The sequence below is a fragment of the Maniola hyperantus genome, chromosome 5, assembly GCF_902806685.2.
Source record: "Maniola hyperantus chromosome 5, iAphHyp1.2, whole genome shotgun sequence".
NCBI classification, from domain to species: Eukaryota; Metazoa; Arthropoda; class Insecta; order Lepidoptera; family Nymphalidae; genus Maniola; species Maniola hyperantus.
The window spans coordinates 13,290,492-13,314,914 of NC_048540.1; the positions used below are offsets into that span (position 1 = coordinate 13,290,492).

The 24,423-nt window shown below is 36.9% G+C and overlaps 3 protein-coding genes across 4 annotated transcripts; all 3 read left to right on the forward strand.

Annotated features, from left to right (window-relative positions):
- The first annotated feature begins 611 nt into the window (after positions 1-611).
- LOC138402393 (uncharacterized) lies at positions 612-4,804 on the forward strand. Its single transcript, XM_069498695.1, has 3 exons — positions 612-726; positions 3,475-3,598; positions 4,550-4,804. Exons 1-3 carry the CDS (start codon positions 709-711, stop codon positions 4,780-4,782), a joined length of 375 nt encoding a protein of 124 aa, XP_069354796.1. The 5' UTR covers positions 612-708; the 3' UTR covers positions 4,783-4,804.
- Positions 4,805-8,856: 4,052 nt separating this feature from the next.
- On the forward strand, positions 8,857-10,833 carry LOC117982136 (uncharacterized). Its single transcript, XM_034968430.2, has 3 exons — positions 8,857-9,043; positions 9,530-9,742; positions 9,831-10,833. The coding sequence occupies exons 1-3, from the start codon at positions 8,914-8,916 to the stop codon at positions 10,190-10,192; spliced, it is 705 nt and encodes a 234-aa protein (XP_034824321.1). The 5' UTR covers positions 8,857-8,913; the 3' UTR covers positions 10,193-10,833.
- A 4,545-nt stretch (positions 10,834-15,378) lies between these two features.
- Cpr66D (Cuticular protein 66D) lies at positions 15,379-21,574 on the forward strand. 2 transcript variants are annotated; one of them, XM_034968699.2, is made up of 5 exons: positions 15,379-15,526; positions 18,159-18,272; positions 18,446-18,562; positions 19,829-20,008; positions 20,737-21,574. In XM_034968699.2, exons 1-5 carry the CDS (start codon positions 15,455-15,457, stop codon positions 20,926-20,928), a joined length of 675 nt encoding a protein of 224 aa, XP_034824590.1. In that variant the 5' UTR covers positions 15,379-15,454; the 3' UTR covers positions 20,929-21,574. The 2 variants fall into 2 exon arrangements, with proteins under 2 accessions (XP_034824590.1, XP_069354677.1); XM_069498576.1 differs by having other exon boundaries at positions 18,162-18,272.
- Positions 21,575-24,423: the final 2,849 nt, after the last annotated feature.

The window sequence follows — 24,423 nt, forward strand, 5'->3', positions numbered from 1 at the left end:
GAAAAAGGCTAAAGTGTCAATAAATTTGTGATCTCGAAGGATCGACGAACCGTGGACGTTGCAGTTCCTATCCATACAACCCGAATAGCGACTACCCAGTGGAAAATTCAGTTTTGGAAGATACCAAACGATGACAAGTGCTGAGAGTCGTTGGACACGGGTGATGGAAGCAGTCGGTTTTGCATTCTGCATCCCACAAGATACCTAGTGTAGCTTTACGTAACTATGTACTCTCTCTTTTCAGTAGAGTCTGCTTTCCGAATCGGTGGTAGAATCCTGCGAGCATAATGGCACAACCTGTCCAACCTGAAATCCCTACCTATGGTCAGCTGAGAAGGACTGTGGGTGTGGATCATTCTGACTTCAGTACTGAAGCGTTTGCAAAGTACCATTTTCATATCACTTAGAAATCGGAGATGGATCGTGAGATTTTGAGCAGAATTTTACTATGCCATAAGTTACTGTAACTTCCGGGAAACTAATGTAACTTGTACAGCTATGATTTCGTAACACTGACTCGTAAATAGGTACCTACATAGTAGATTTATTGTCATCTTAAACAAATCATTTATAGAGACAGATCACTTGAACCGGAGCGCGGGCGTCAAAGCGTAAAATCGGCATAGAAAGTGTTCTGTTTTCTTTCTACTTTAAAAGAGGCTGTTCGACCTTACACCGACCATTACTGTCCCGAATAAGGCTGATAATATGGATTGCTACACTTTGGTAAGTATTTTTTTGTGTAATGTGAATTGTGACTTGTGATGTTTCGCAAATTCTGGTCTGGTTTTCGAACTTGTGGCGAATGGAAGTAGGACTGGACATAGCATAAACGATTTTTGTACGGTCAGTGTATAAAATTGCAGCCACTGCTATAGGTAGACCTTTGCGAATTAATCATTATTGAAATGAAATTTATTCATAAAAACTATGTCAGTTTACAATTGTTCTGCATCTGTATAGCTGCCACTAATTGTAAAGCTGTTCTTATTTTTAATAGTTTCACGCTCTAACCACAAAATAATGTGCTATAACCTAGACCTCATTATTGCTTTCCATTAGGCATGATTCTTGCTATCTCGTTACCCTAGTTAACCTAGCTTGTTTGCCTACAGCGAAATAAGCACTAATGATATCTAATTTTTGCATCACAGATCTAAGTAGAACAGAAAAAAAAAGAATTCTGTTCAAGAATTTGGTACCTAACAAGTGCGATACAATCGAAGCGTAAATTCTAAAATGTAAATGTAAACTGAACTCTTGTCTCTATCTCCACCAAATAAGTAACGAACATACCTACTAATAAGAAACAGAAGGTAAATAGAGAATTAGATATTTCTGAAAATGTGTAGGTGGGTAAATGATGACATTTTCCGATAATGAGTACTTTTATGATTTTATTGAATTTGCTAACTGTACCAACATGCTATAGATCGTAAATTATGAAGGCTAAATAGTTTCCGCAGAACGTTATTGGCGTTAAATTATAGAGCAGAGCTACCTATTGCTGTGGGTATTAATAATAATGTGTGATATAATTTTGTCGATGTTACAACGTAACGCTGTAATGCGTAGACACTGTTCTGACTTGTGACTGTAGAAGAGCTTACAAGAAAAATAGGAGGAATAAAAGAAAAAGAATTAATTATAGAAAGAATAGCTGATGCCCGCAACTTCGTACGCGTGGAATTAGGTTTTTTTAAAATCCCGTGGGAACTCTTTAATTTTCCGAGATAATAAGTAGCCTATGTCACTGTCCAGGTCTTTAACTATATCTATGCACGGCAGTAAGGTGGGTCTTATAGCTGGCATTAGGGGAAAAATCTGAAAACCGTGAATTTGTGGTTACATCACACAAAAAAATTGTGGTCATAAACTAATAATTAGTATTTTCAATTTTCGAAGTAAGATAACTATATCAAATGGGGTATCATATTATTATGAAAGGTCTTGACCTGTGCATTCTAAAACTGTTTTTTATTTATTTTTATGCATCATAGTTTTGAGTTATCATGCAAAATGTGAAAAAATACGACTGAATTACGGAACCCTCGTTGCGCGACCCTGACTCGCACTTGGCCGGTTTTTTATTTTGTATAAAGTCGCAGTTGATTTGTGAATAACAACCTACCTGTTGTTTATTACTTAAGTTCTCATGTAAGTGAATTCTATATTCTAATTGAGAATAAAGATCTCTTTAACCGTAAAAAACTACTGTAGCTTTAGATTCCAATCGATTTTTCGTCCTACATCTAATTGAGCCTGGACCCTCAAAAGGCTGTATCAAGCAAAGGCTGGCCAAGGATTCTAATGATGAGAATATCGATTTTCATACAAATATTTGAATGCTAATCAAATTATGGTATGCAGCATCACTTTATGTTTAGTGTGCCGCCGAGGGTTTTACTGGTTCTTCTCTGCAAGCCGGATATTTGGAACCAGTGATAGAAACACTTTACGATTCCAAAGAATACTGTAAAAGTTTATCTGAATAGAAACTTTTTTCTTTCTATTTCAAGGTTTAAATATAACCATTTATCAGTTCCTATAGAGCTTACTTATCTTAAATCCAATTTTGATGGTAAGATCAAGTTAATTAGTAACATTTTACATTTATTTTGTGTTCTTGTTATTTTTTACGTAACGTCAAAACACAGTATAATCATGTGATGCATTTTAATGATACAATTAAGTTGCACGGTGCAGTGCATCAGCGTGACACAAACGTGATATAAACATATGAAACGAAAGAGAAATTTACTTTTTACTAGCTTGTTACGCCAATTTTTTCATCTTATTATATAATTGCTTATTTGTGACACATCCCATAAGTTCCTAAGATAATTTTCAATTTTATAAATAAAATAATAGAATAAGTTTATTATATTGCATAAAGTACCTATCGTATATCTAGAGTAAGTAGACCCCAACACTAATGTGGAAAATTTCTACTTGCATTCATACTGTCACAAGTAAGCGGCAACAACTCTTGTAAGGTCGTGGTTTAGATGATTAGTGATTTCCTTCATTTAATATTAGTAGAATCGATTATTTCTAATATTATCAAACACATAAAATAAAATAAATAAATAAATAGTCTTTTATTTCAGACATCCAGAGTCCATACTTTTACAAACATTATTTACTAGAGTTAAGTGTGTTAGTAACAATATTTCCTTATAATTACACATTACATAACATTGCTGGAAATAATAATGGCCGAAAGGACCTGAAATCGTCAATTTGTACTATGTCAAGTGAAATTCTAACAGTAGTTGTTATAAACCTAGCATTTAACTTGTATTGTAATGGTGGTATTTACCCGTTTTATACAATATCGTTAAACCACGAAATAAGCTTAAAATCATTAAACCTAGTGTAATTTATTAGTCAATAGATACTAAGTTAATAATGTTCTATTCTCTTCTTCTTCTTCTTAAAGTTTTAGATTCAGATACTTATTTTTTATTTCAGGTAATCCTTGCAAGTGTGGCCATGCTCGCGTCAGGGTGGTCGTTTCCTTTCTTCCCGGTACATAGAGTTCCTCAATTACGAGTCACCAGATTCGCACCGATACCTCATCCTCAAAGGCTTCCAAGTAAGTCCTCAACATCTTCTTACCAAATGCCTTCTATGATGTTATTACAAAAAATCTATAAATTCAACGTGGATAAGTAGTTACTTATTTGCCAAAAAAAAAATTGATGAGTTTCAGATCTCAATAAAATCTTTGAATGTCTCAAATCTGGAAATAGATCCTCTATTTCCAGATATTCAAAGAGTTGGTACTATAACTTTTATCAGTTTCATCATTAGTAGGTAAGTACAATTCTTTCATAATCTGAGCCCATCTATGAATCGTTTTAACTTGGGAAACATAGATGGGATGGAATTTGACCTTAACACTCTTAATTAATGATCTTCATACAGTAAATTCATCAGAATGGCGAAAATTTTAATAAACATGCACTTACTTAGCAATAAGCTAAGTTTACATTAGTCAGTGAAATAGATAAAAATCTATAACATATCTAAGCATTTACGTATTATAAATAGGATCTAAGTAAATATCTCTTTTTTTATCTTATATTTTTTAAGCAATAAGATTTTAATTTCTACGCTTACACTTAATACACTTACATTACACTTAATTCCGTTGGACATCCAAAGTCGGGCACCTATGCAGTTACCGACTTGGGTCAAAGTTGCTTAACAATCGCACTCGATTGATATACGTTGCCAGTTATCACAGATAGGCCACTCATTCCTCTTCTATATTATCTTAACTAGTTTATGCCCGCGACTTAATCCGCGTGAACTGCATTGTCAAACCCCTGTTTTACCCCTTTACAGACTGAATTTTCAAAAATTCTTTCTTAGCGGATGTCTACGTCATAATAGCTATCTGCATGCCAAATTTCAGCCCGATCTGTCCAGTAGTTTGACCTATGCCTTAATAGAGCAGTCAGTAAGTTAATGAGACAGTCAGCTTTTCCTTTTATATATTTAGATTCTATAGGAGAATTCTACAACACAATTTTATTTTCAGATCGACCGGAACTATACGTAAGACATCCACCTAAACCAAAACCGGAGCGTCCCAAACATGATTATGATGATTACGAAGACGAAGAAGATGATCACGATCATATTAATAATGATCATGATCACAAAGGAAATAGTGGTGTGATCGGTCCAGTCCATTCATTTGTGAAAACGGACAAAAATGCAAACTACAAGTGGGGTGTTCGACACCACGTCGGAAACAAGCACACTTCGTAGCGAAGTGTTTTTGATTATTGTTTTACAATTTATTTGATTGTAGCTATAGATTTTTTTGTTGTGTTTTTGTTTAATTGAAACAATACAGACTTTGTATTTCGTGTTTCTGTTAAGTAGTAGGTAAGTAGTAGATAGACATTCTGGACAAAATCTACATCTATACTAATATTATAAAGAGGTAATGTCGTTAAGTTTGTTTGTAGGGGGTAATCTCTGGAACTACTGAACCGATTTTGAAAATTCTTTCACCAATAGAAAGCTGCATTATTCCTGAGTGACATAGGCTATATTATATACACGCGGGCGAAGCCGCGGGGATCAGCTAGTCACTTATATTTTTTCAATGTTGAGCCACTTTATCCATGTGTATTTATGGTTTTTTTTTTTGAAAATACTATGGTAGCTATTTAATTCTTTGATTTTCTGGGTTAAAAAGTACATTATGTCCCGTATCTCCAGGATCTATATCTGTGATGGCAAATTTCGTCAAGATCAATTTCAGCGGCAGCCATGAAAAAGAAGCTGACAGACCTTTTGCATTTGAAATGTAAGATCATCACTAGAAATTAAAGTTTTCTGGGTCTCGGGTTCTAATTATATTGATTGTTTTCAATAAAGGTAACATGGGTTTTGCATTTCCTAGTTTACAATTAGTTATCACTTAGTAAGTTGAAGTTGATTAGGTAGTTAGTAAGGGTTAGATTTTTTATAAATAATATAAGCGAAGTGTATAATGCTGACTAATAATCCCCTTTCCGCTCCAATTAAGCGTAAAGCTTGTGGTAGGAGTATGTAGGACAATAGTGCAACGGGTGGGGTTTTGAACCGGCGACCTTTCGGTTTTCAGTCCGCTCCTTTAACAGTTGAGCTATCGGGGCTCTAAGTTTCGATTAGGTTAATAAAATTCTACAATAAGTGGGTAGGTACGCATTTCTATTATATTTTAATGAATTATACAATATTACAAACCAAAACTTGTTTTATTTACTAAGAAAAACTTTATTGTAAAGTTTTTCTTTTTTCCTAATAATTTTCAGTTCCAAAACTAAGCGTTTTTTAAATCTTACTAAATTCTGACTTTTTTATCTTGGAGGCTTAATAATGAAAGAAATATTTCCTTATTCAAATGGGTGAACTTTTAAAAGCGCTTTTGAATCGTCAAAAGACTTTACCACTGCACTGGTTCGGAATGCCCATGTAATCCTTGATATACTTACCTAGGGTGTAAATTACATGACCAGGAAAAGCATATAATATTTGTAATAAAAGTCAGCCACTGAAAGTATTGGATTACGAGAGATATGCAATGTATATCTTAATGCATACAACAAGGACAAAGCTTCCTTTCTCCAGTTGCGGTAAGATAATATGGTGTAGAGTCACCAAACAATTTCTAAAGAGTTGGGTACATAGGTTAGTAACTATGTATCCAATCCTTTAGGACCTAGTGGTGATTTATTTGAGATAAAATCTTACTTTTATTGGCTTCCGATAGCACAGGGAATCCTAGTTTGGGGGCCAGGAACTTTGCATTGCTACTACCAGGGTTATGTACTTATATATACCTTGTAAATTTTTATCAAATAAAGATTATTATTATTATTATTAATTTGGAAAAAATAAATGGGTAAGGTAAGAGGTAGGTAATATATTTTGTAGGTGAGTAGTATAAATAGACATAAAATTAGAAAAAGTTACTTATTACAATCTAGATGAGTCCTCCAACCGTAGAAGCGCATATTTTTTGGATTACTTATTATAAAGTATTTTTATAACAAAGCTTATAATTATCAGTTAGGTATCCTTATTTTTTTTATTATTATTTTTTTAATACACGTCCGTACATTTTGAGACGTAGGTACTTATTTTAATTTTATGATTCGATTCGAATACTGCCGGTTCCGGAATTTTTAATATGTAGTTATTTAAAATTATTTAGAACTAGCTGATGCCCGCGACTTCGTCCGCGTGGAATTAGGTTTTAAAAAAATCCCGTGGGAACTCTTTGATTTTCCGGGATAAAAAGTATAAGCCTATGTCACACTCCAGGTCTTTATCTATACCTACCCATGAAAAAAATCACGTCAATCCGTTGCAGCGTTGCGACGTGATTGAAGGACAAACCAACAAGCCAACAAACCAACAAACAAACACACTTTCGCATTTATAAAAAGGGTACTGATTGTACCTATATTCTTAATTCAGATGATCGGAGATATTCTTAATTATTCATCCGAGAATACATTTAGTTACTGCAACGCCGTAAATGTTCCTAAATTCTCTGTACCCTTAGTACGAGATTTTATGTCTCACCAACGTTGATAGTATTCGAGTGTCGAAACATTTCCGCTTTATAGTAAACTGGATCTTAACTGCTTTGTTTTAAAACTCAATTTTGTCTACAGATCTACAGCCGCGCTCTAGCGGAAACGTTGCGAAGTTAAAATCAGTGGCATTGAATGTTTGACTTTAATTTAAGGCTGTTTAGGTCCATTTTACTTTGACGTTATTGTGTTTCGAATCTCGAATTCTAGCAACGTTGGTGAGACGTAAAATCTTATACTAAACGTACAGATAAGAAGTTAATTGGGCAATAACACTAATTAAACATTGCAATTACCTACACGGTCGGTATCTTTATCTACCTTTGGTAATTGATACAATTAACTAAGTATATAAATATTATTCGGACGATCTCTTCTATTGCTCTCAGGACCAATAGTAATTATTATTAAGTAGGCAAATATAGGGAACCTAAATCTAGGTATGTGTATAAAAAAGAATTTAAGTAAAGTTATTTAATATCGCCCTGTCTAAGTAGGTAGGTATAGGTACTTATTTATTGAATACCTAGTTGCAAGCTACTCTATTTAGGTCCTAAGTTCCGCTGGTTCTTAATTAGTAAGTCTTTAAGTTGGTTATTAATTACTAGCGTATGCTTGCGACTTTGTCCGCATGGACTACACAAATTTCAAACCCCTAGTTTACCCCCAGGGGTTGAATTTTCAAAAATCCTTTCTTAGCGGATATCTCCGTCATAAAAGTTATCTGCATACCAAATTTCAGCCCGACCCGTCCAGTAGTTTGAGCTGTGCGTTGACAGATCAGTCAGTCAGTCAGTCAGTCACCTTTTCTTTTATATATTCAGAAGATTTAGGTATCATTGCCCTTTTCGATAGAAATTGCGAGTTGCAACATACAAACTCACACGTTCTTACAATTACAATAATCTTATCCACTGCAGCCCACGAACAAGCTACACCCGAATACGTGGTCGGTGACGTCATTGACACGCGTGACCTGCGCAGATACCTCCACGTAGCTCAACGCTCCGCGTGCTATCGGCGATGCAGATTGCAGAGAGGTTTGGTTGATCGAAGCAGATTGCACGCGTCACAGTCCACGCGGCACACGATTGCGTAGCTTCTCGCGTAGTTAGGGAGCTGGGACTGGGGGCACCAAGCGACTCGAATGTTTCGGAACTATCCGGATTTTTTGTCATGGTTTTACATTAGAAAGCGTCTATCAGTAACCGTATTATAAATGCGAAAGTGTGTGTTGTTTGTTGGTTTATTGGTTTGTTGGTTTGTCCTTCAATCACACTGCAACCGATTGGCGTGATTTTTTGCATGGTTATAGTTAAAGACCTGGAAAATGACAGAGGTTAATTTTTATCCCTTAAAATTTAAGAGTTCCCACAGGATTTAAAAACTTAATCTATGCGAACGAAGTTACGGGTATCAGCTAGTTGGGATAGCTCTTTGGGATACTACCTGAGTATTTTTGCGGCACCATAGAAGAATTATGAGAAATTCCAACTGGACCTTTATAAAACCTGGACGAAATCGCGGGAGTCAGGTAGTAAGTATATAAAACCGATATTGACCTTGACTTAAAGGAGGGTGTATCGTATCTTTGAATTAAATAAATACTTAACACTAGTTTTCTGAAAACAAGACGTTGTCCGTAGTTTTCATTTTTGGATCTGGTAATCCTAGGCGAGATGGGAGGGGAAGCGCCGTTGTCCGCCATTTTGTCGAGCATCGTGCACTCGCGTGACTCGTGAGTGAACCAGTTGACTACGAACGACGTATTTTTTTAAATTGAAGTGAACGCGTATTTTGTCTCATTATGGAAACTTTAATAGAAAAAGTTAAACAGTACCCCTGTTTGTGGAATATGAACGATATTTACTATAGGGACACTGGTAAGAAGGATGCAGCTTGGGATCGTATAGCTAAACAATGTGGACTTGTAAATGGTAAGCGCAAATTATTATTATTATTATTAATAATTTTAACCGACTTTCAAGAAGAACTTACCTACTAAAGAAATTATTCATGAATCAATTCAAAATACCTACACTGGTTTGCTATATCAAAAACGTGCCAGCACTAACCATAAACTATGAAAAGTAATTCATAAAGGTAGGTAGTTATCAAAAAATTATACGCTGCGAGGTATTGCCCACCTAATAGGGTTTAAGGATTTGCCGATTGTAAATTATTTGTAATTAATATCGGTGCTAAATACCTACCTACAGACTTTTTCATTGAACTTAGAGTTCAAATTCTTCAATCCTTATCCAAAGTTGCGAGGGTGTAATTGATACAATAGGTAGGTACCGGTAGGTAGGTATATACCGTTTTTGAAGATCTCATAAAAATAGGTAGGTAGGTACTTCTGAGAAAATATTTACTTATGCACACTTATCATGCTGGAATTTCCTTAAATTTTTCTTTTATAGGTAGAGAAGCTAAAAATCAGTGGAAGAAATTACGAGATAGCCATAGAGAAGCTTTGAGACGTCGCAAAACTGCTACAGTGCAAATATTGAGACCCTGGAAATATGAGGCCCTGATGGAATTCGTATTACAACAGAGTGAATATACAGACACAGTTTCAAGTCTCCCAACATTACAAGACAGTCATCATGACACTCAGAATTCCTCAGATGTAGGTCAGTTACCTGAAAGCTATAAATTCATACTTCGTCATATTTTCATGAGGTCACTATTACCAAATTAATTCTAACCTTAATGTTATAGAATCTACGCCCTCTCCGCCGAGATCCCCACATCCATCTTCATCGTACATAGAACATGAGAACAGGAAACAAAAAACACTTGAAACGTCAAGTTTTGATATGAACCGCGTACCACAAGACGCACTATCAAACTTGTTTGCAAGTTTGTACCAAAAGACACGTGAACTTCCGAAATATTTACAATTGCGGGTACAGAGAGAAATTTTTGAATCAGTAACAAGAGCTGAAGAAGAAGCCATGTCCCTTGATCCGTTGAATTCTTACTACAGTCCTGCTGTTGCCAGAAATTCAACTGCTCTTCAAAGCAGCCCTTTCTCTGATGCTTCAGCGGATACCAAACCTCAGCCACCGTACACAAAGTGACCTTAATCTGGTGTTTATGAAGAAAACTCACCACAACTGTCACGCAGAAGCAGCTGTTCACCTGGTCGAACTAACTTTCTACGAAAATCTTTTATTTTATGGAAAAAATTTATTAAAAACTATCTAGCCTAATATAATTTATGTACAAATCATACCCATATAAAAGAGTATTATTACATGCGCACCGTATATCTGTGAACAGCTTACGTAGCAATGGAACACCACCTTTATTGTAATACATAACGCCTTATCATTATTATCAGCAGAACTAGATCCGGTTATATCTATTAACAATGTAGAGCAATGAACTGACCCTACTTTATATAATCTATCGATTTAATTTCTTTATGCATCTATAATAATCTACCTACAGTGAGTTTTCAATTAGGTACTAATTAGAATATTGGGAACTGCAATTTTAATACTTAAATCAGGCTATTAGGTGGGTATATTTATTTTTATATAATTTTGATTTATCCTGTCGATGATATTATTGATTAACATTTTATTTTACGGTTAACCAGAGACAAAACCTGTAAATTAATTAATTTAAATTAAATACCTACCTAGGAAGATTTTTTCTTGAAAAAAAAAGCATTATGCTGACTATCGAATGTACCAGGGTTATTTCGCCTACTCAACCCATCGCAGACTCATTACTAAGGACGGATCTTCTCTCAGAATGGGTTTAGTTAGGCCATAGTCCACCACGCTGACCAAGTGCTGATAGGCAGACTTCACATACCTTTGAGAACGTTATGCAAAACTTTCTTGCATGCTTATAGGTGTTCTCGCGACGATTTCCAGCTTTTCCTTCACCGTTAAAACAAGTGATACCTACCTATTATTGAAGTGAGATTGAATAATTAGTGGTGCGTGAGGATCGAACCTTGAATTTTCCGAACATCTTAACCACTAGGCTATCACCGCTTTTTAGGTCTGTAAAACTCTAACACTAAGTACCTAGTTTGATACTCTGTGGAATATCGAGTTGTATTGAATAATGTGAATTTTGAAACCGAATGTGAAAATATCGATGTCCTTCCTAAATAGACTCCTATGCCTATATATAAATATAATATAAATCCGTAAGTGAATAGATCAGGCCAGGGCCTTCGACATAGATACCTACAGAAAGACTCGAGTTACGACTGTCCATATTATTATGACTAGTGTGATAAAGTTACATACTAGTATAATACCTACACTGGAATATTATGACAATCGACAAAAAGTAAGTCAGTTTCAACCTAAGGGAAGTACCTACCCTATAGATTTCTTGCCAGACAGACAGACAAACAACAAAGTGATTCTATAAGGGGTCCTTTTTCCCTTTTGACTTTTGAGGTACGGAACCCTAAAAACCGCACTGAAATGAGAATCTCCTCCTTTTTGGAAGTCGGTTAGAATACTAAAATATTCACATACGAAAAAGACCTGCTGTCCAATCAAATCGGGTCGGCCAGCTTTTAATCGTAATGGTCGATACCTACTTACTTCTTATCAGAAGTGACATTTTAGTTTCGTAACTAACCCGAGAGGCACTCGTCACCCAAGGTAGGTACGTGTAATATGCTTGTAATATGATCAAAGTCTTGGACAGATAAGTGAACGGAACGACATCGAAGTGCACGCGCGCATACGTGTGTACGATTTGTAGTAAGTAGGTAATAACTAATAACGAAATTTCGATCACCGCGTCTAATCCATTAACGCGGAAGATATAGTGCTGGCGTGTTTCCACTTGAGACCGTCATTAGGATTAAGTCGTAGGATTAGGTAACAATAGGATTAAGTCGTGGCGGGTGAATTCAAAAGTATCAACACTGGTTGGTTTGCAACAAAATAATGGTTATATAAGGTTGAACCGGCTCCTTTAAAAATAAATAAGCTCTATGAATGTTTGGTTTATTACCCCTATTTTTTACGTGGCATGTCTATTGTTATTGCTAATGGTATACCTGTAGAACACAGGTGCACTCTCCATTCCCTCATTCTCATAGCCCGATGAGCGGAAATATCCGACACGACAATGGGAGAGATCAGGCGTAGAACTCACGAATAGATTACATTGTAATCTCCGAGTCTCGGAGATAAAACATCGCAAACTCCTATATCTACCCTAGTACTGAGAATCTCTTGACAAAAAGCCCTAATACTTGGGAATCTAACCCAGGACCTCGTCGTTTTCAGTCAAAAGTGCTAACCATTAGACTAACGAGGCAGTCAAGGCAGCCACGATTTGTAGTAAGAACCTGTATATTATATTGAGGAAAATCACGTGGCTGCAGCCCTGCAGCAGTCCCCATAGACGACTGAACTATGAACCACAGCTGTGAACACCGGAATACTGGGATACCTACTAATAATATTAAGTACAGTTAATTGTAGGTACTTATGTAAAGGCCTTTAGACTAGGGACGTCGACCGTAGTTAATTTTTCCATCATTATATTCGTATAGAAAATAATATGATACCTATCTCCTTTTTCGTTATGAACCCATCGCCGCCGTCTCACCACTGAGCACGGGTCGCGTATCAGAATGAGAAGGGTTTGGCCACAGTCCTAGGCATGATAGGTAGGTACTTTCTAATTATTTGTGCCTTAGTTCTTAACATTTAGGATAAACATTTTGCGAATTAATGTAGGTCGCGGCCTCTTGATTTAGGCGTGGCTAAAATACAATGTATAGATATAGTAGAGTAACCATAGTATTAAAAAAACCCGGCCAAGTGCGAGTCAGACTCGCGCACCGAGGGTTCCATTATGCATAAAATCTTATACCCCACTTGGTAATCTTACCTTGAAAGTTGAAATGATTGACTGACTGACTGATCTATCAACGCACAGCTAAAACTACTGGACGGATCAGGCTGAGATTTGGCATGCAGATAGCTATTATGACATAGGCATCCGCTAAGAAAGGAAATCCAACCCCTAAGGGGGTGAAATAGGGGTTTGAAATAAGTGTAGTCCACTGTATAAATATCAAAAATTTCGCACGCCGCTGGCAGGGACTAAAAAATAGTAAGAAATAAATATCCCAAATTAAGCTGAAAAACCTGTATCTATTTCATCTAATAGATACCTAGCTGTAATCAAAGATTGTAATCTAAGTATGATGAATTATTGCCAATTGACCAATTGTCATCACTAGGCCTTGATGTCTTAATCTAAACAGACGATTTAAACATTCTTCGAAATATTTTTTCTGGTAACTATGGATCAATGCGACTGCAATTAAAGAAATAACTGTGGCTCAATTATACGTGGTTTCGTTGCAATTTTTGAAACGAAATCAGACGGCCACAGATGAAGTAAAGATGAGAGGCGGCCTGATTCTATATATGGGGACCATCTTAGATTAATTATTTTAACTCTGAAGAGAACCTATTTCTCCAGGTCCTTTCTATCAAATCATTTCTTTTCATGAAGTTGAAAACTCATATAAATTGAGTTAATTATTGCCAATTAATCACAAAAATCAAAACAGTTAAAAAAAAATCTAAAATTGTGGCACACATTACATCTTATAACTAACCGCCGTACCGTACTGAGAGTCGCTAATCGTTACTTAAGATTGAGTTAAAACGAGACAGATTTATGTGAGAGATATAGCTCTGACACGCTTAAAACGAGAGTTTTAACTAAACTTAAGTAACGATTAAGCGACTCTGAGTACGGCGGTAAAAGTTGATTATCCCGACGCTTTATCGCTAAGGTGCTAAAGGGGGTTTATCTTGCTGAGTGTGACTGTGACAATTCTGCAATTGATGCAGGGACCTATCGTCTAATAAACCCTTTGGGTAACCAAATCACAGGTCTTTGGCTGCAGCTATCACGCCACCGACAAAGCATACCTACCTTTCGTAAGCCATCAGCTAACGCATTCTACCCAACTTCGGTAGATACATGTAAGCTTTTTGAAAAGTAGACGTGTCCTACGTAAGAAAGGATAATTATGGCTACCCTTGTATATTATATTCGTTCTCAAGCTCATATCAAGACATTCAATTGTAGCTATTAAATAAAATCAGTCACGACTTACAAAGTTATTGACAACAATAGGTAACTTACTAAGACACTGCAGCAGAATATAGTACGCGACAGGCTGAGATGGCAACGTGAGTATGAGGCGGGGGAATGCCCCGCACACCCGCACGTCACCCGTGCTCGCCCGCACCAGGTTGGCGCGGGGGCTGTGTGGGTGTGCGGAACGTTCGCTCCCCGATTGCTATCTCGACCTGTCGCCTACTACATTGATTAGACGATTTGAAATTGAAGGAAGGTGCCAGTTTTTATTCGTTTTTCGTACTCAAAAGCTGACAAGACAGGCAAGTACGAATATAATCGTACTTACTCAAGAGGGTTTCATACCATTACTTATTATAATTATTTTCTTAACATTAATTTTCATTGCGGCCATTTTATTTGTTTTATTATTTGTTTTTATAGCGGCAATAGAAATAGACATTCTGTGAAAAATTCAACTCTCTGCCTAAAAGCTTCCGACACGGTCAAGCGACTTGACGTCAAGTAGATACGTGGAGTTTTTCTTGAGTCAAGCATTTTGACCGTTTACAAAGTTTGCTTGATGTTTGAGTCAAGCATTTACCTGCTTGAAGCGTGCTTGATGCGATTTTATTTATTACGCTTGACGCGAAGTTCGGACAGTGTTCGATGTATGAGAAAAGTGCCGTTTGCTTGATCAAGCCGCTTAACGGGCGCATCAAGCAAAACAAATCTACGTGCTTCACCGTGTCGGAAGCTTTTAAGTATTACGGTTGACGAGATACAGCCCGCTGACAGACAGATAGACGGACGGAAAGCGGAGGCTTAGTAATAAGGTGCCGTTGGATAATCTTCCTGCCGATTTCTTTTGCACAAATTAATGTAGCACTTATTTTCTTGTCATTAAATTGGCACAATTCCTAATGGGATCCATCTAATAGTAGGTAGGTACCTAAGGTGCCTATTTAATATATTTTCTATGGATCTTTCTCAAAAAAATAATGGATACCACTTAAAACTACATGCCAATAAAATGCATGATTCACACTAAAAAGGTACTGCTCCAGTTTTCGAATCATTTACAGGCCAGAGTGCCATACTCCCGCCCTCACTACTTACTTAGAAGGGGTGTCTCTATATAAAAAGTGAGAGTAATCTACACGTAACACACATCGTTGTGATTCCCGCGTGTGTGGTGCATTTTGGTTTTTTAAATTAATTTTTTAATAGGTTATTTGAAGTGTTGTGTAATGTTGAGTCAGTGTATTACTCTAGCGGTGTTGGGGTGTGCTTTCGCGAGTCCCGTAGCTCAATACCAGCAGGTTAGTAAAATACTTTTTCAAATCTTTTAAAGCGTCCTGAAACGTTGCCGGTGATGTGATTTTGTGACTACTAAAAAGATTAGTGAAAAGCACCCGAAAGTTTTCGGTGTTAGGTATGTGCTTTTTAGGCAATTAAATTGCATGCCTGAGATTTCTCCATACTGTTCTCAAAGGCGTGTGAATTCTAATTTCTACCAATCCGCACTTGGCCAGCGCGGCGGACTATAGCCTAAACCCTAACTACTGGTTTTTAGTTTAAGGTAGGTATAATTATTTAGTTAAATCCTAGTTATATCTGTGTAATCTAGAAACCTAATTAAACGAACTTTTCCAATTAATTTTAAAAGTTCTTTTACTGTAGTAGGTACCTACTATATTATTTGCCTATCTTGGAGTTTTTCCGACAGCTAGGTACCTACTTGATTTCATTCTACCATACCCTTCATTCTATAGAAGGTAGTCCCTTCTCATTCTAAGGGGAGACCCTTGGCAATAGTGGTCCTGGGACGAGTTGAGATGAGGATAATGACCTTTATCAAGAGGCGCCAAGATCTCCCGGTCTTGTGCCGTGCCAAGTGCTTTTCCGACTGAAGTTGAAAGGACACCTGTTCAAATGTGTCTGTATTTGACTGTTAGGTACTTAATGTTAAAATTTAAAAACAGCTGTTCAATTTTCAATATCGTGAATTAATAATCCCATCATGGGTAAGATACGACTTTTGTCTGTAAAAAAAGACAATTTAATTACCTACATCCATCATTTTATAAACAGTTCTATAAATAGTGCCTGCAAAGTAAGTTAAAATTCAAACGAATTAATTATTAATTTGAAGCAAATTTGAAGCTTTGCGTTATTGCTAGTTTAGGTTTTCGTGCGGTAGGCTGACCGCCGACCATAGAGCTATGCTATGAGTCAGCTTAGCTTAGTGACAGATTCTTTCGCATACGACTAACTACGAACGAAGTGTACGAGATATTTTGTACTACTTAGCTAAAATCCGGGCATCCTCAGCTAGGTGGAACTCGGTGGAAGCGCTGATATTTTGACATCCAAAAAGTGACTACAAAGCATGGTTTGCAAGGCAAGCCGGACATAGGTAGGCTTTTTGCTTGCGTGTCCGGCCAAAATAAACGGTGTCCGGCTTGTCCGGCTTTTTACATTTCGCAAACGAGCGTGGCCGAGCGCAAGTGAATCGACTGTCGGTCGCTCCCGCAGGCGGCAGTGCCGCCCGACAACAAGATTTATGACAATAATAAAGCTTGATTTTACATTAAAAAAAATTGTTGTACCTATTAATACTAAGACACAAAATCCTCATTAATGTAGGGTGTCCGGCCTTTCTACCCAAATGTCTGGCCAAACTGGCTGGTCTGTCCGGCTATTAGGTTTGGCGACCTGGCAACCCTATGCGCGGGTATAATCGGTGCTATTAAATAGGCCTGTGTCCTGCATATCGTGTCTAACAGTGTCCTTATATTTGCTGGTGTAATGATAAATAACACGGACACAGTAGCATAAATGGAAACCATTCAAAGTCACGTTAAAAATCTCCACTTTGACGTAACTCGACCGACCAGCAAAGCAAATTGGTCGCATGCAACAGTGCTTATTGAAAAATAATGTTCACTTCATGTCCATTTGCATAACATGTGTTACATTTAAAAAGTGCCCCAAATCGACGTAACCGGTCGCATTGTTACAGTTACGTCATTTTAACCAAGAATTGGGTTGCACATTAAACATATCATAATAATTGGCAGTTTGACTTTTATTTTGATGTTTTTAGTTCATTACAATAATTATTATTATTAAGAGCCGTGATAGCCTAGTGGTTAAGACGTCCGCCTCTTATTCGGAAGGTTGGAGATTCGATGCCGGGCATGCACCTCCAACTTTTCGGAGCTAAAGTTATTAAGTTTAATATTACTTGATTTAATAATGAAGGAAAACATTGTGAGGAAACCTGTATGCCTGAAAGTTCTCCATAATGTTCTCAAAAGTGTGTGAAGTCTGCCAAACTGCACTTGGCCAGCCTGGTGTACTAAGGCCTAAACCCTTCTCATTCCGAGACGAGACCTGTAAGAAACTCAGCGGTTGCTCTTTTCAAAGATGTGATACCTAACTATTAACGATAAAGGAAGGAAGGGGCGTGGTGTCGATTAGAAAATTAAAACAGTTTTTTTTTTAATAATGTCATAAAAGCAAATCAGATCTTCCATCTCTAATAGGTAGTTTATGGTTTCGGTCGAAATTTATTTTAATTTTTTTATGGCGATCCTGTTGTATTTTTTTTGTTATACCGAAAGTAGAAATACACATTATGTGAAAAATTCAACTCTCTACCTAATCACAATTCACGAGAAGGTACAGCCCGCTGACAAACAGACGGACGGCCGGATAGACAAGGCTTAGTAATAGCTCCCTTTGACACCCTTACAGCGATCACGTACTCATCCGATTAGAATCCGTGAAAATACGGATATAAAAAACTATACAAAACAAAAAGGAACGTATTTTCACGGACTCGGATCGGATGAGTGCGTAACCACCATTAGGGTACGGAGCCCTAAAAAGCTCAGCTAGTCTGTATCGCCTGCATCAGAGAATTAACAATGCTCACTAAATTGTCAGCAGGATGAAGGAATTCCTCCACATCTGCTGAGACAGTACATCGGCGGTGGTCAAGCTCAAGCACAGCACATACCCCGCCCCGCCCCTCAGCCCACTCCGGCGCCTGCACGACTTGTAAGTCATTGAAACCTACATACTAATTATGTGACTCAGAACTTGACTGACTCGTTAGTTCTGTCCATTATTCGGCTACGGGTACTATAAAATCGCGACGCGTGTTCAGATTTCGAGCCCCGAGTGACATTCAAGGAGGCTTGTAATGAAAATGTGGTTCTTTCCTTTTACAGCCCTACAATGTACAAGAAGAACAGTACCAGCCCAGAGCGCAATACCAACCTCAGCCTCAGCCCCAGCCGCAGCAGCAGTACAGGCCACAGCAACAGCGGGAGCCCGAGGAATATGAGGTAAACCTTTTTACCCGCCCGCGTAGTTTATAGAAGCAAGCTGATTACAGAGAATTCAACCTCAAGAGTACGCATATACCTACAAGGTTTTGCATGAAAACAAAATCGTAAAATTCAAATCAAGATAATGTGCGGAATGAGGGTACCGAATCTAATAAAGACATAACTATAATATTAGGTAGGTACTTACCTATACTTACATAATATTAATATCACGCTAATGATAAATACTAATATTGCCGACTGACGACTCCCTATCGGGTTTATCTGCATTCCTAATACTAAAAGCTGAAAAGTTACTTGAAAGAAGTATAATTTTCCGTTTAAGTTAACTAAACTGCTTTCACAACGTTCATTGCCCGTTTCCGTATAATAATACTGTTGGGTATATCTAATACGTGCGGATCAGTTATCGTGGTAGATCGGTCGCCGACACAAGTTTAACTTTCACTCTAAACTGGATTGTCTCGTTCGTATACAGACCAGGCCACACATAACGCGCGGCAGCAATGTGTCCAAAGCAGCTCCTAGAAGTTTTAGTACTTGTTATAGTATAAGGTAAAGCTATCATCCATGTGGAGTAACCGTAACAGCTGCGCTGCAGCATCGTTTTCATTCTGCACGTTGACGTTGACATGCTTCACACAGTTTCTTGTATTAGAAATCAATAAATAGTACACGCATATGCAGGCGTAGATCTACCATGCAGTGCTGTGACAGCGTGAGTTGCAAGGAAAGTTGTATAAAGCACGTTACTCAGCGATGGTTAAAGCGTGGCTCCTATTAGTGTGAGGTAACACATTCATAATATTAGAGTTCCTCGAATAACAACCATACTTTCAGAAGTTGCTACCGTCAAGCGTCATTGCCGGTACGCACTTTATTTGACCAGAATTAATTCACGTTTGATAGGCCAATTGGACCACTTTTGCGAAAAACAGAATGTCTGCTTTTATATCTACTGTGCCTACATAGTATGCAAATTGCAATCTGCTGCAAGCTTGCAAGGAAATCATTTTAATTGGACTTACAGAAAATAGAAAATTATATCGAACTCCATGCAATGAGATATACATTTACATGATAGTTCAATGACTCAATGTCGGAAATTGGTCAATAAGATTTTATAAAATCCGTTCCATTTGCCAGTCATCAGTCTAAGATAATGACTTTGTAATTTGGGAGGATAAAAATATTCCAGTCAAGTCTCGACATCAATTTATAATTTTTTAATTATACCTACTTAATAAAGCATTTTTCTTCCAGCCTAGTCCTAACTACCAGTTCGGTTTCGACGTAAGCGATGATAAGTTCACCAACTACCAAAACCGCCAGGAGCAGAAAGACGGTGACCAAATCAAGGGATCCTACTCAGTCGTAGACAGTGACGGCTTTATCAGGACTGTGACTTACACTGCTGATCCCAAAGAAGGTTTCAGGGCTGAGGTGAGATTTTTTTATTTATTTACTTTATTTATTGACATACACGTTAGCCTTTGACAGTAATCTCACCTGGTGCTAAGTGACGATACAGTCTAAGATAGAGGCGGACTAACTTGGAAGGGGTATGGCAGTTTTTAATAAACCCTTGCCCCTTTGGTTTCTACACAGCATTTGTTTCAATCCATACCCGTATTATAAATGCGAGAATGTGTCTGTCTGTCTGCTAGCTTTCCACGGTCCATCCGTTTAACCGATTTTGACGTAAGGTACAGAAACAGTTTGCATTCCGGGGAAGGGTAGGTATGAGCTTCTTTTGACCCTGGAAAATCAAAGAGTTCCCGCAGGATTTTACAAAACTTGAATCAGGAAAATTCAACGAAGTTCTCCCAACTAAATTACTACAGTGGCTAAACTTAACTGAAACTCAAACTTGTTTTCGATTTGATAAAAATATTTTAATAATCTATAATTTGTTTTGAATAGATGTAGTATTTTGATCCTGTTATTTTTGTCGTTAAAATCCCAAAGATTTTAACTAAGCGCTTAGGTTGGCATTTATTTATAAGCATCGCCTGTAGTTTTATTCTTTGCAATATGGTTACCAATAAAGTTGTTAAAAATTAAATTAAAATTAGACTCATCTGTTCGAGCTACTTTGATAGATGTCAGTCAGTCTGTCATTTTATTTAGATGAATTTAGTTCTTACTCAAGCCTTACTCCATATTTCTAGGTTTCCCGTAAACCTACGGACATCGTGGTCAAGTACCCGACCCCCAAACCTCCAGGTCTCCAGCCTCAAGGTCCTCAGCAGCAACAGGTCGCCTATCAGCCAGCTCAACTTCAGCAACAACAACAACATCAACAACAACAACAACAACAGAGACCACAGCAAGCGAACCCACAATACTACCGATACGAATAAATAAATTATTGATATAGTAGGTACTTACAGAAGATAACTGATTATTCGGAGTAAAATGTTACACCATGAGTTATATTAGTTTACCGAATTTGTATAGAGTTATCAAAATATACACTATAATCTTGGACGAAGAAAACACGTCCGTAGTCTTCAAGGCTCAACTGAACTCATTGATATCCTTCTTCTTCTTTTCTTTCTTAGTCTTCTAGTGATCACATCTTATCTTTTAAAATGCTCAGATTCTTACGCTACAAAACACTGTTATATTGGGTAAGTATCCAGATAAGGAATTCCGGATAGTCAGGGTTTCTTCTGTACCTATTTGTTTTGTCTAGTACCGCACAGGGTACAGTTTTAGGACCATAAGTGTTCCTGCTTTATATCATTAACTCAATGGTTAATAACGATATTGAAAGTTGAAATCGATGTTTTCATTTGTTATTAATATCTACGATCTTAAATTATGAATGTTAAACTTGACAAAATATATTAATTAATTGTTTTGATAATGTTGTAGATATTTGTAATGGATGAACATGTATTATTAAATTTAGCGTAGCTGTTTAGGATAGAAATCTAATTGCGAACTATTAGGATAGGATTTTGAAATCTAAGTCCCAGTGAACGAATAAAGTTTTTTATTATATTTTACAAGTTGCTTTATTTTGACAAACCTATTAAGTATGTACCTACTTAGATACCTTTATAAATTAAAGTAGTGCCTGTGTTTTAAGAGAAGTTTTTCAATAGAAACACTAAGATGAACGTCTGGCATACAATTTTACCGTCGTTGCGTTATTGTTTATTAAATTAGTTAAAAAACGCTTATTCCTACCGGTACGTAATGTCATCAATCATCATCATCATGCTCAACCCATTACCGGCTCACTACAGAGCACGGGTCTCCTCTCAGTGTTTTGGCCATAGGTGAACGTCAGGATGGCCGGTGAGGTCCTGGAAAACTGATGAAATATCTTCCAAATAATTGTACCTAAATTGTACGATTTAGTACCTTTATTAAGATAATTAGTACCTTGATCAATTAAATAATAATGAAAGAATCTCATACACCGGCCATTCTGACGTCAGGTTCGCCGTTGTGTTTTTGTACCTGGCTTATAGCTACGATTATCATTCTAAAAGTTACGTAGATAAATTGTACCTACCGAAACATCCAATGCATAATGAAAATCTCACCAAAATTGCACACAAAATAATATTTGTTTCCGCGCCATACAAATATTTAAGGCTCCCCCACACAGGCGCGATATTATCGATCTAGAATAACGCCAACGCACGCAACGCAAGTCTACCACGCTGAACATGTGCAGATTGGTAGACTTCACACACCTTTGAGAACATTATGGAGAACTCTCAGGCATGCAGGTTTCCTCATGATGTTTTCCTTCACCGTTAAAGCAAGTGATATTTAATTAATCCGTAAGGTAAGTATCCTTAGGGGAAAGCAGGTAGGATTCGTACAGAGGGAGCATTCGTACAACAGTCATATCTACACTATGCTACATGGTGACGCGTTTGTGTTTTTGTATATGTGAGGCCCGCTCATATTCATAAGCTCACAGCTAAGTGCAGTGGCTGTACAACAGTCAGTTTTTTTAGAATAAGTCAAAACGTGTTTTCACACCGCGAAAATAATTTTTCGACTCATCTTTGACGACATTAATTCGTAATAAGCTTGGCTCAAATTGTTAAAGTAACATAAAATAGTCTTTGGATAAGTGCCTTAGATTCATGTGTAAACATTAATTTTGGGATAACCTTCACCGTTATTTTTATTTTAAATTTATTATTTGATTTTTTTGGTTGGGGTACCTTCGTGCAGTTAGGAGTGGGGTGGATTCGTACTTTACGAATGCACCCCGCGTGAGTTCAGATCGTTTTTGCACTAACTGGGTTATGGGATTCCAATTCTAAACCACTCCCAGATGATAACATGCAACAAATAGTGGTGGTGCCTACACTAGCAGAGTAGAACTAAGAGTGAAGAAACTCTCGGTTTGATCCTGAAATCGACATCTGCTAAATATTAGGCTAGGGGTGTCGTTAAATCAAAAATACCTAGTAGTTTCATAGCCTACCGAGCGTCAAATATAGGCGACATTTGACGCCTGCCTGTGTGGGTGAAACCTCGATGTTTTTTTACAAGTTTCATACCTGTCGTGAGCTGCGCTATAAGTCAAATTAGCAACTTCTTATCAAACGTCAAAACGCTGGCTTAGTATGGCAGCTTGTATTAAAGATATACATAGATATGACGTCATAAACATTTGACGTACTCATTGACGTGACAATTTAGAATCAGTTTAGAATGGTTAAAACTTACAATGGACGTGGATTTCACGAAATTTGGAAGACCCTCTGTTTAATAATAATTACTAAGAAATCGTTTATTTTTGACATAGGCGCTATCCCAATTCAACTCCCAAAGAAATAACTCTTACTCAACAAGATCTATCATCAAGATTGCCACCTCCATCACCATCTACATCAACTGTGGGATGATGACGCCAGAAATTATGCAACCTTAGCCTAAAGTGAATGAGAATGCACCTAAAAAGACACAAAGAAAGGAAAAGTATTAGAAAAATTAAGGATTTAACATATAATCCCGAAAAAAATAGACTGATAGAAAAGAAAAGAGCAAAAAAGATGAAAAAAGAAGAACAAGAGAGAAAACAGAAGGCTAAAGAGATGAAACGCGAGTTACTATAACGGTAAATTTGAATGTTGATTAATGAATGACTTAAATTGTAACAAATTGTTTGTATACACCATATTGTTAATTATTACTATGTGTAAGGTTGATTCTGTGTTAATTTTGATATCAATAAATGTTTAATTTCATATAAAATAGCCTTTTTAATTGCTGTGTACGAAGGCTCCCCACTATGTACGAATGTACCCTAGTCGATGTACGAAGCTACCTCGCGTGTGGGGTGCTTTCGTACGATTTCCATTTTTTGGGAAATTCATCATAGCTTTGTCATCTTACTTTGCATCAACACTGAACTACACTATAATTAAAGCCAGATAACTAGGTAATCCAGCAGCGTTGAAATTATTTTGAAATATTCATTAGTTTTGTTTTTACATGACCTAGAGTAAAAAGTGTACGAATCCTACCTGCTTTCCCCTACCTATCTTTTGATTAAGATGAAAGATTGAAAAAAACATCAGGATAAAATTAAAAGTATAGATATTAAAAGGGCAATGCACTCGATATAAAAATAAAATTATACGGGCTGCTGGGCTTCTACCTTATTTTTCGGTTGAGATAAGAGCAGGTAGGTAAGGTAGGTATAGTATGCGAATAATAAGTATGTTTTTACCTATTATTAAGTAGGTATTATTAATAAATGAAACGTAATCGAAATATTTTATTAATTTTTAATTCTTTGTTACATTCGTTGCTTTGACGACACTTAAAAAGTAAAGGCGCTAGGTATAAGTCCCGCAAATTGATAATGCTCGTGG

What these genes read in the sequence shown, in the direction of transcription:
- LOC138402393 (XM_069498695.1), top strand. An exon ending in TCATCCTCAAAGGCTTCCAA is followed by an intron (nt 3,599 to 4,549) that starts GTAAGTCCTCAA and finishes TTTTATTTTCAG; the next exon opens with ATCGACCGGAACTATACGTA.
- LOC117982136 (XM_034968430.2), top strand. Translation starts at nt 8,914, where the DNA reads ATGGAAACTTTAATAGAAAAAGTTAAACAGTACCCCTGTTTGTGGAAT. An exon ending in ACAATGTGGACTTGTAAATG is followed by an intron (nt 9,044 to 9,529) that starts GTAAGCGCAAAT and finishes TTTCTTTTATAG; the next exon opens with GTAGAGAAGCTAAAAATCAG. An exon ending in TCAGAATTCCTCAGATGTAG is followed by an intron (nt 9,743 to 9,830) that starts GTCAGTTACCTG and finishes TTAATGTTATAG; the next exon opens with AATCTACGCCCTCTCCGCCG.
- Cpr66D (XM_034968699.2), top strand. Translation starts at nt 15,455, where the DNA reads ATGTTGAGTCAGTGTATTACTCTAGCGGTGTTGGGGTGTGCTTTCGCG. An exon ending in CTCCGGCGCCTGCACGACTT is followed by an intron (nt 18,273 to 18,445) that starts GTAAGTCATTGA and finishes TTCCTTTTACAG; the next exon opens with CCCTACAATGTACAAGAAGA. An exon ending in AAGAAGGTTTCAGGGCTGAG is followed by an intron (nt 20,009 to 20,736) that starts GTGAGATTTTTT and finishes CCATATTTCTAG; the next exon opens with GTTTCCCGTAAACCTACGGA.